General features: G+C 42.8%; 1 protein-coding gene across 3 annotated transcripts in view; it reads left to right on the forward strand.

Annotated features, from left to right (window-relative positions):
* CAPN8 (calpain 8) overlaps window positions 1-11295 on the forward strand; it is a 90495-nt gene extending 79200 nt beyond the window's left edge. For 2 of the 3 annotated variants that reach the window (XM_053607647.1, XM_053607646.1), the window contains 5 exons: window positions 6082-6150; window positions 6555-6633; window positions 7227-7343; window positions 8238-8296; window positions 9680-9840. In XM_053607647.1, the coding sequence (XP_053463622.1) occupies window positions 6082-6150; window positions 6555-6633; window positions 7227-7343; window positions 8238-8296; window positions 9680-9703 (348 nt within the window). In that variant the 3' untranslated portion in view covers window positions 9704-9840. Of the gene's footprint in view, window positions 1-6081; window positions 6151-6554; window positions 6634-7226; window positions 7344-8237; window positions 8334-9679 lie in introns of all 3 variants that reach the window. The other variant, XM_053607645.1, reaches the window with a different exon arrangement.
* Window positions 11296-11899: the final 604 nt, after the last annotated feature.

Genomic DNA, 11899 nt, shown 5'->3' on the forward strand with positions numbered 1-11899 from the left:
TAAACCAACCAAAATAATTAAGGATAAGGATGGACACTTCATATTTGTTAAAGGTAATCTCAATATGATGAGATCTCTATTATTAATTTTTATGCACCCAACCACAACGCACCTCAATTTATAAGAGAAACTCTAACAGACATGAGCAACTTGATTTCCTCCAGTTCCATAGTGGTTGGAGATTTTAACACCACTTTAGCAGTGCTGGATAGATACTCCAAAAAGAAGCTAAGCAAAGAAATCTTAGATTTAAACTCAACCATTGAACATCTGGCCTTAACAGACATCTACAGAACATTTCATCCCAACAAAACTGAATACACATTCTTCTCATCAGCCCTTGGAACATACTCCAAAATCGAACACATCCTAGGCCACAAATCTAACCTGAGAAAATTAAAAAAAATAGAAATTATTCCTTGCATCTTCTCAGACCATCATGGAATAAAAGTTGAACTCAATAACAACAGGAACATGCATACCCATACAAAAACATGGAAGCTAAACAACCTTATGCTGAAGGATACATGGGTTATAGATGAGATTAAGAAGGAAATCACCAAATTTTTGGAAAAAAACAACAATCAAGACACGAATTGCCAGAACTTCTGGGATACTGCAAAGGCAGTCCTAAGAGGGAAATTTATAGCACTGCAAGCCTTTCTCAAGAAAACAGAAAGAGAGGAAGTTAATAATTTAATGGGAAATCTCAAGCAACTGGAGAAGGAAGAACACTCCAACCCCAAACCCAGCAGAAGAAAAGAAATAACCAAAATCAGAGCAGAACTAAATGAAATTGAAAACAAAAGAATTATATAACAGATCAATAAATCCAAAAGTTGGTTTTTTGAAAAGATCAATAAAATAGATAAACCTTTGGCCAACCTAACCAGGAAAAAAAGAGTAAAATCTCTAATTTCATCAATCAGAAATGGTAAAGATGAAATAACAACAGACCCCTCAGAAATTCAAAAAATACTCCTTAACGAATACTACAAGAAACTCTACTCTCACAAATATGAAAATCTGAAAGAAATCGACCAATACCTGGAAGTACACCACCTACCAAGACTTAGCCAGAACGAAGTGGAAATGTTGAACAGGCCTATATCAAGTTCTGAAATAGCATCAACTATACAAAATCTCCCAGAAAGAAAAGCCCAGGACCAGATGGCTTTACCTCAGAATTCTACCAAACCTTTAAAGAAGAACTAGTACTTACACTACTAAACTTCTTCCAAAATATAGAAAAAGAAGGAATATTACCCAACACATTCTACGAAGCAAGCATCACCTTGATCCCCAAACCAGGGAAAGACCCAACAAGAAAAGAAAATTATAGACCAATATCACTAATGAATATTGATGCAAAAATACTCAATAAGATCCTAACAAACAGAATCCAACAACACATCAAAAAAATTATACACCATGACCAAGTGGGATTTATCCCAGGGTCTCAAGGCTGCTTCAATATATATAAATCTATAAATGTAATCAACATATAAACAAACTAAAAAATAAGGATCATATGATTCTTTCAATTGATGCAGAAAAAGCTTTTGATAATATCCAGCATCCTTTCATGATCAGAACACTTAAGAAAATTGGTATAGAAGGGACATTTCTGAAACTAATAGAGGCCATCTACAGCAAACCCACAGCCAATATCGTATTGAATGGAGTTAAATTGAAATCATTTCCACTTAGATCAGGAACCAGGCAAAGTTGCCCATTGTCTCCATTGCTCTTTAACATTGTAATGGAAGTTTTAGCCATTGCAATTAGGGAAGAAAAGGCGATCAAGTGTATCCACATAGGGTCAGAAGAGATCAAACTTTCACTCTTCGCAGATGATATTATTGTATATCTGGAAAACACTAGGGATTCTACTACAAAACTTTTAGAAGTGATCAAGGAATACAGCAATGTCTCAGGCTACAAAATCAACACCCATAAATCTGTAGCCTTTATATACACCAACAATAGCCAAGCTGAAAAAACAGTCAAGGACTCTATTCCTTTCACAGTAGTGCCAAAGAAGATGAAATATTTGGGAGTATACCTAACAAAGGAATGTGAAAGATCTCTACAAAGAGAACTATGAAACTTTAAGAAAAGAAATAGCTGAAGATGTTAACAGATGGAAAAACATACCATGCTCATGGTTGAGAAGAATCAACATTGTTAAATGTCCATACTACCCAAAGCAATATATAATTTTAATGCAATTCCTATTAAAGCTCCATTGTCATATTTTAAAGATCTTGAAAAAATAATACTTTGTTTCATGTGGAATCAGAAAAAACCTGGAATAGCCAAAACATTACTGAGCAATAAAAACAAAGCAGGAGGAATCACGCTACCAGACCTGAGACTGTACTATAAATCCATAATGATCAAAACAGCACGTTACTGGCACAAAAGCAGAGAAGTAGATGTCTGGAACAGAATAGAGAACCAAGAGATGGATCCAGCTACCTACCGTTATTTGATCTTTGACAAGCCAGTTAAAAACATTCAGTGGGGAAAAGATTCCCTATTTAACAAATGGTGCTGGGTAAACTGGCTGGCAACCTGTGGAAGATTGAAACTGGACCCACACCTTTCACCATTAACTAAGATAGACTCTCACTGGATAAAAGATTTAAACTTAAGACATGAAACTATAAAAATACTTGAAGAAAGTGCAGGGAAAACTCTTGAAGGAACCAGCCTGGGTGAATATTTTATGAGGAGGACTCCCCAGGCAATTGAAGCAGTATCAAAAATACACTACTGGGACCTGATCAAACTAAAAACCTTCTGCACAGCCAAGAACATTGTAAGTAAAGCAAGCAGACAGCCCTCAGAATGGGAGAAAATATTTGTAGGTTATACCTCCAATAAAGGTCTAATAACCAGAATCCACAGACAACTCAAATGTATTAGCCAGAAAAGAACACGTGATCCCATCTCAGGGTGGGCAAAGGACTTGAAGAGAAACTTCTCTAAAGAAGACAGATGCACAATCTACAAACACATGAAAAAATGCTCATCATCCTTAATCATCAGAGAAATGCAAATCAAAACTACTTTGAGATATCACCTAACCCCAGTAAGAGTAGCCCACATAACAAACTCCCAAAACCAGAGATGTTGGCGTGGATGTGGAGAAAAGGGCACACTTCTACACTGCTGGTGGGAATGCACACTAATATAGTTCCTTCTGGAAGGATGTTTGGAGAATACTTAGAGACCTAAAAATAGTGCCATTCGATCCTATAATTCCTTTACTAGGTTTATACCCAGAAGACCAAAAGTCACAATATAACAAAGATATTTGTACCAGCGTGTTTATTGCAGCCCAATTCATAATTGCTAAGTCATGGAAAAAGCCCAAGTGTCCATCGACCCACGAATGGACTAGCAAATTGTGGTACATGTATACCATGGAATAGTATGCAGCCTTAAAGAAAGATGGATACTTTACCTCTTTCGTGTTTACATGGATGGAGCTGGAACATATTCTTCTTAGCAAAGTATCTCAGGAATGGAAGAAAAAGTATCCAATGTACTCAGCTCTACTATGAAGCTAAATTATAGCTTTCATATGAAGGCTATAACCCAACCAAAGCACAAGACTATGGGGAAAGGGCCAAGGAAGGGGAAGGGAGGGGGGAAGTACTGGTGGAGGGAGGGTAATGGGTGGGGCCTCATCTACAGTGCATCTTGGAATGGGTACAGGCGAAACTTACTAAATGCAGAATACAAATGCCTACATGTAGTAACTAACAAAATGCCATGAAGGCTATGTTGAACAGTTTGATGAGAATATTTCAGATTGTATATGAAACCCGCACATTGTACCCCTTGATTGCACTAATGTACACAGTTATGATTTAACAATAAAAATAAATAAATTAAAAAAAAAACCCTTGCCCATTGACTTCCATTTAGATTTGAGGCTTGCCTTGTGGTCTGCCTGCTCATTGTCCTCGCTGGTATTTGTGTTTCTCACAGTTCCAAGAGAGGTGTGATTCTATCACTCTTTGGGAGTTTTTTATTCCAGGGTTTAGATGGTGGGGGGAAGTGCTTCTGAATCATAATGTATAGCAGAACCCATGGAGTCCTTAAAAAAATAACATCTGTATTGAGATATAATTTACACACCATACAACATATCCATTTAAAGTGTGTACTTTGATGGTTTTGTGTAATCATAGAGTTTCACGACCACTGTCACGTAACTTAGAACATTTTCTTCACCTCCACAAGAAACCTCACACTCAGATTAGCAGTCACTTCCCATTTTTCCCTGATCCCTCATCCTTTGGCCACCACAACATACTTTCTGTCTCTATGAATTTGCTTATTGTGAACATTTAATATAAATGCTTATATTTGAGAAAGTTATTAAATACTCTGAACCTCAGTTTCTTCTCCTGGGAAATGGTGTAACAATATCTAACCCATGTGGTTATTATGAGGATGAAGTGAGACACGTGTATATAAAGTGCCTGCACTTAGAGTGTTAGCTTCCTTTGCACACTACTTTTCTGAGATTTGTGGGAGGAATTGTTAGTAAGGGTTTTAAGGCTGTGATTCATTCAACACTCAGTGTGGATTATAGATGCAAGAGTACAGGGCTAGGTGTGATGGCTCATGCCTGTTATCTCAACACTCTGGGAAGCTGAGGTGGATGGATTGCTTGAGCTCAGGAGTTCAAGACCAGCCTGAGCAAGAGGAAGACCCCTGTACCTACTAAAAAGAAAATAGCTGCTTGTTGTGGCAGGCACCTGTAGTCCTAGCTACTCAGGAGGCTGACACAGAAGGATTGCTTGAGCGCAGGAGTTTGAGGCTGCTGTGTGTTATGATCATAACATCATCATAACACATCACAGCCTGGGCCAAGAAACTGCGATGAGAGAGAGAGAAAGAAAGAGAGAGAGGAAGAGAAAGAAAGAAAGAAAATACAGACTATCTTAAAGGGTGAGGTTTACACTCTTGGGTGTAAAACAGGACTTTTTGTTTATTTGGTTAAAGAAGGTGGCAGTGACAGTCTGTTTCAGAATGTGAACATTGATGCTGTAAGATACTGATGTTTATTGATTAGTTGTGATTGGTGAGTAAAGAGTAGAGATTCAGAGACTTAACTTCATTATGGAAGGACAGTACAAAACCAAATCTCCAGACTAGCACAGTGCTCCAAAAAGAGTCAAGGAGTAAGTTGGACACAGAGAATTCCACACAGCTCCCTGGCTGTTTTGGTTGTGCAGTAGCCTGTGAACAGACTGCATGCCTGGGAATCCCCATCTCATTCCTCCTGATTACTTTCCGATCATGCTTTGACATTCCAACAAACTCTAACGTCTGAATGGTCAGTCGCAGACATTTAAACTGGAAGTGAATTTACAGATCATATAGCTCAACACTGTTAATAACTCAGGATGATTAGGGTGTGAGATGCTAGTTAATGATGCTGCCAGGACAGTCGTCAGTCCCCAACCTTTCTGACACCAGGGACCAGTTTCATAAAAGACAATTTTTTCCATGAATCGGGTGGAGTGGGTGGTTTCGAGATGATTCAGGTGCATTACATTTATTGTGCACTTTATTTCTATTATTATTAAACTTCAATATATAATAAAACAATTGTACAACTCACTATAATGTAGAATCAGTGAGAGCTCTGAGCTTGTTTTCCTGCAACTAGACAGTCCCATCTGGGACTGATGGGAGACAGTGACAGGCAAAGCTTGGCTTGCTTGCCTGCTGCTGTGTGGCCTGATTCCTAACAGATTGTTTACTGGCACTGGTCCTCAGCCAGGGAGTTGGGCACCACAGTATTAGGAAGACTATAGGCTCATGACTTACTCTTTGTTCCCAGCTCTGTCCCTGACCTCAAAGGAGGGTCTTGGTGAGCATTTAACTTTTTAATCTTCTCTTGAAGTCATTTCCCTCTATCACTCCTACTGCTCTACTTGCTGCAGACATGGAAGGTTCACTGAAGCCTTGGGGCACTCATGCAAGATCACAAGAGAAAGAAATCCATAAAGCATGTAGCATATGGGCTCAGGTTGGCCTTTAACATTTGCCTAGAGCCATGGAACGGGCACCTTGGGGCCAGTGGAATTCAAGATGCTCTGGCTGAAGATTCAGAAGTATCTGGTAACTCTCCTCTTTCTCTGGGCATCCTCTGGGCTCTGGACCCTCTCCTCTGTTTTAACCCTCCATGACATTCATTTCTGGTCTATTTTGGATTATAATCTGACCAGATCCTTAATCATGGTCAAAACTACAAAATCTGGGCTTGTTGGTTAGAAGGGAACAAGAGGTCATAAGAAACTCTCCCCCCAGCCCCTGCTCAGGAAGTCCTGCCATTCAGATGGCAGATGGCCCAGCACTGGTCAGCCCATTATCTTTGCTCTGAAAGCTTCTTGGAGTCAGCGGGATCTCACCTCAACTGTATCTCTGGCCTTTCAAGGAAGCATGAGGGTGGAGGGAGATGGTTCTGGCAGAGGTGTAGGGATCGTGAATGATTATTCCTACTTAGAGTTTTTCTTATGCTTTAGGAGATCTACCAAGAAATGGATCATAACCACATGGACACTATCGATGCCCATGATATGAGGACAGCTCTCAAGAAGGCAGGTGAGGACACATCCCAGAGACAAGGTCTTGGGACCCAGATGGGCCATTTTAAGTCATTATTCTCATTATGATGATTGCCGATAAACATCATTGGTGGTTATCTTATGCTGGATATCAGTGTGACAAAAAAGCTTTGGAGAGGGCCTTTCCTATGCAGGAAGGCGAGAATGTTTCTGAATTCTATATAGCTTAACTCTTTAGAATTTTTCAACAGCTCTACCTGTTACTGGGAAGATGACAACAATAGCAGAGTATGGGGCTATGAAGGAAATGGGCAGGGGACCACCAACAGGCTGTCCCCTTACCTTCTCTGCTTTCACTTGCTATGGCTAATGTGATCCTTGGCTGAGTTAGTGGGGGTGCTGGTGTCGGACCACCAGTTGAAGATAATCCTGGCAAGGAGTGTCCAAGAGGAGAGGGATTGGATGACAGGACACTTCTGGGATCCCCTGAAGAAGAAAGAAGTGTCAGACCTGGTTTGTAGATTTGTAGAACCACAGAAGGGCCCCTCTGATGTCAGCTCCATGAATTTTGATCAGAGGCAGTGCCGAGTCCTGCACTCCACCTGTGACCCAGGCCTTCTCTACCCTCAGGTTTCATCCTCAACAACCAGGTGCAGCAGACCATCGCTGTGCGGTATGCATGCAGCAAACTTGGCATTGACTTTGACAGCTTCGTTGCTTGTATGATCCGCCTGGAGACCCTCTTCAGTGAGTCACCCTATCCTCTAACCCCACCCCATTGCTCCTGAGCTGCAGGGAGTGGCAGGGCAGGGCCAGGAGGCAGAACCTTGCTTTCTGGAGGCCAAGGGGTCCAAGAAACCATGGATGGGGTTCTGAAACTGTGGCACCCTGGGGCAAGGGCAGGAAGAAATTGAAGGGAATGCAGATGTCCAAGCTGGCCAGACCTAAGGTCTGAGGCTGCTCTTTCTTGGAGACTTAAAAAGCTGCCATCTAGGTTATTGTGATCTGCTGTGTGCAGTCCCTATGCTGAGATGACTGAATCCCATAGTAGTGCTTAGAAAGCTTTATATTTATGCTTCCACATATTGAGAACATGTGTCACCTTCCAGTGAGAGGATCAGGGACCCCTCTGGAAGGCCATATGTGTTCTTTGGCCACCTTGGGCCTTGGAATCAGACATCTCATTAAGGGAGGGGGGTTTCCTTCCATTGAGGACTGGTAGGTGATGAGTTCTGATGGGTAAAGAAAGGGTCAGTTATCTAGAGGCAAAGCTAAGGGACAGGATTACCCACAAACAAGGCAACCACTATCTGTTCCACAGTCTCACCCTTGATAGAATATTTGCAAAGTTTCTGGCACAAATCTTCTGTGGGTGGAGATGCCAAAGGGACTATTTCTGCTGGCACCTGGGTTTTTCCTTTTGGCCAGGGGGACACCTGCTGCCAAAATGGTTTATCCTGGGCCCTGGGTCTAGATGGAGCTCTTCAAGGTCCCTGAGGCTACGTGGGAGCTGGAGGGGAGGGTGTGTAGGGAAAAGGGAGGTGCCCAGGCTGGCACAGGGTGGACAGCAGCAGCTCTCCGGACTGTCCCAAAGCCTAGAAACAAGCCCTCTCTAATTTCATTCCTTCTCTGGCATTTTAGAACTGTTCAGACTTCTGGACAAGAACCAGGATGGCATCATTCAGCTTTCTCTGGCTGAGGTAAATGGCCTGAGGTTTGATGAACTGCTTGTTGAAGGTACTTAGAAATTTTTGGATGGTGTAAGTGCTGAGTGGAGTTTATTACTACTGACTGCCTTATTTCCACATGAATTCCACACACATTCTGCATCATTAAGAGAGGAATGTGATCATCTACATGCAGTTTTCCAAACATTTTTATTTATTATTATTATTATTTTTTGAGACAAAGTCTCACTCTGTCTCACTGGGTAAAGTGCCATGGTGTCTTAGTTCACAGCAACCTCAAACTTTTGGGCTTGAGCAACTCTCTTGCCTGAGCTTCCCTAATAGCTGGGGCCTATCACAATGCCTGGCTATTTTTAGTGGAGATGGGGTCTTACTATTGCTCAGGTTGGTCTCAAACTCCTGAGCTCAAGCAATCCATTTGCCTTGGTCTCCCAGAGTACTAGAATGATAGCTGTGAGCCCATACAGGTGGCCTATTTATTATCTTCTTAATGATAAGGCAACAGCTACACTTCAAATGATTTTAAAGATTCAAGCTTTTGTTAATTGGGATGGAGTTGGAGGTGCTGGGCACCAGCTATTTTAGACTAACATATAAAAGGATACAGGAAACAAAAAATGAAATTGCAACAAGGTAGAAAGAAGACACAAGATAAATGAGTGTTTTTACTGAATATAAGACACACAGTATTTTATGTAGAAAAAATCATAGGACTAAAAAAAAAGAAAAACAAAACCATAGGACTTGCCCTATGTGGGGCTGCAGTTTTGTACTGCAGACACTTCACTGGCCGGAGAGGACAGCCAGAAGCATGCAAGAGTCCCAGGGTCCAGGCTGTGAGAAGCACTGGCAATAGAACCAGAGTACTGAGTTATTGCTGCCCATACCAAGTTGTTTAGGCCCAACCCCTTTCTTTTCTTCTCTAAAATGGGAATATCACTGGCCTCTTTGCCGTGGTCTGGGAAATGCCTTTCAAGAAACATATTTGGGGATTCTGTCAGATACCTGGACAATAACAGAGTGAAACCTGAAAGAGAGGGAGAGTGTATATAAGGATATATATACACAGACATCACACAATAACAGAAAAAATCCATATATAGGAATATACACACATAGGAGAGTATATATATGATATGATATATGTGTGTACACACACACACACACCTATTTTAGCAACTCCTTTGAGTCTAAGTTGCATTTCTGTAATGCTCTGGCTTAGGAACCAGTGACTTAGTTCAGGGCCCCCTTGCTCACCATAGTTGAACACAATACTCACTGTTCACTGCAGAGTGGAGATAAAGGATGACACTCTTGAGAGGCAAGAGGACCCATGGGGACCCACACCGGCTCCCTGAGAGGCTGCAGGCTCACCTTTGTCTCTCTTCTTTGCAGTGGCTGTGCTGCGTGTTGGTCTGACCCAGGGTTTTGGACGTCGGCGACACTCCCTGCGTCCCTGCTTGCTTCTTTTCTCCCCTTCTTTACATTTTCCTGAACACTTATCCTCAAGCAGCATTCATTCACTGGTTATTCATATCTTTCTTGCCTCTCACTGTGCCCTGGGATCCTGGCCCGTCCCAGCAGAGCAGCACCCACCTGTGAGCTGTTTCAGCTGAATCAGGGCCCAGTAGAGGAAAAGCGATCAATTAGCAGGCATCCTCAAACTTTTTAAACAGGGGGCCAGTTCACTGTCCCTCAGACCGTTGGGGGGCCAGACTATAGTTTAAAAAAAAAAACAAACTATGAACAAATTCCTATGCACACCGCACATATCTTATTTTGAAGTAAAAAGACAAAACAGGAACAAATACAATCATACCGCCTCATGTGGCCCATGGGCCGCAGTTTGAGGACCCCTGATTAAAGTGTGGACTCGAGTGGTTTCTGCCCTTCTCTAGTGGTGTGTTATCTATTGCACCCTGAGCTTCTGATGCTTTAGGAAAGATAGTCTTGGGAAGTGACGCAACCCCAAACTGCTGAAAGATAGAAAATGTGGATTAATTTCTTGGAGGCAAGGCCTGCTATGGACCCCTAGGGGCTGCCTTCAAGAAAGGAGCCCAGGGGGCAGCGCCTGTGGCTCAAGGAGTAGGGCGCCGGTCCCATATGCCAGAGGTGGCGGGTTCAAACCCAGCCCTGGCCAAAACCACAAAAAAAAAAAAAAAAAAAAAAAGAAAGGAGCCCAGGAAGGGTGCAGGGATGGGCTACAGGGACAACAGGGCTCTCCTCCTTACTTGCGGCAGGGGAAGCTGCTACGCAGAGCTGACTGGACTTCTTACCTGACAAATAGCTACAGGTGAAATGCAATTCAGGTTAGTTTTTTCACAGCTGAACACAGACATCTTTGTTGTTGCTAAGAAAATAGATGCCCAGGCTGGGTGCAGTGGTGGTTCACGCCTGTAATCCCAGCACTCTGGGAGGCCAAGGTGGGTGCATTGCTTAAGCTCAGGAATTCCAGACCAGCCTGAGCAAGAGGGAGACCCCATCTCTAAAAAAAAAAAAAAATCAAAGAAGAAAAGACCCAATAGAGAATGAGGGGGCAGGTTCTTAAATGAGGAGAAGAGGGAAAAGCTCAGGGTGTCATCCCTTGGGGAGTGACTCTGCCATCACACCACTGCAGGGAAGGCTCAGTTAATCTGAGTATGAAGAATAGGAATATTTGTTTTATATCTGTGGATCCCAGAAGAAAAGGGTCCTTCCCTGTTCAGTTAGGGGTCTGAGGGTGGGGGAGGACAAGTGCATGGCCCACCACCCTCCGGCTGCCTGGAGAGGCCACCCTGCCTGCCCCTCTGGCCCACCTGATGTTTTTTGCACGCTCATTGACACACTGACTAGGTACAAGACTCCACCCTCCCTCATTCTTCACTGAACCCCATTCTCCATTGTACTCCTTTAGAAAGCATTGCAGACCAATTCTCCCCTAAATATACAGTGCTTTATTATAATCAACTTGCAACAAGTAGTTATATTTTGAAGCTCAACAGGTTCAACTATTTTAGGCAATAGTCTGGTAATTAAAATAAATACAGTGTCATTACAAAATGTCATTTGCTTTGGGGCCTTGGGTCTCAGTTAAGGCTTGTCTTGGGGACTCCTTACCCATACAGCTCACAAGCAGGTTAAAGATCCCAACAGGACACAGTTTTCTTCTCATACACCTTAGAGTTTGCCTTACATGTTCTTCTCTTCCCCCAGGTTCAGGCAGTGGGACATTTTACCTTTTGGTGTGGTGTCTCCTCTGTCCCTGAATATGACTGTCTCCCAGGAGGATTCCTCCTGGGACCAGCAGCTGCCACAGCATCCTGCATGTCCACCACAGATCCCACACCATACTTGATTAGCTTGCTGACTGGTCTGTCTGCCCTTTCCCGTGGGACAGTCTGTGGCCGCAGAGATGGACTTTCCATTGTCTCCGTAGAGCCTGGAGCAATGCCTGGCACTATGCAGGTGCTTGGTGAATAAGAGAGCTCTTCCCCTGTGCAGATGAGAAGGGACTGGAGAGCAGGTGTCCCTGCCCCCCCCCACCCCCCCGTTTTTCTAACAGAGACAGTGGGTTTGTCAGGCCCCTTCCAGATGACACAGCAGTGTCTAGCGACAGAAGCCCTCACAGGCACTACT

Source organism: Nycticebus coucang, chromosome 10, assembly GCF_027406575.1.
Source record: "Nycticebus coucang isolate mNycCou1 chromosome 10, mNycCou1.pri, whole genome shotgun sequence".
Lineage (NCBI taxonomy): Eukaryota > Metazoa > Chordata > Mammalia > Primates > Lorisidae > Nycticebus > Nycticebus coucang.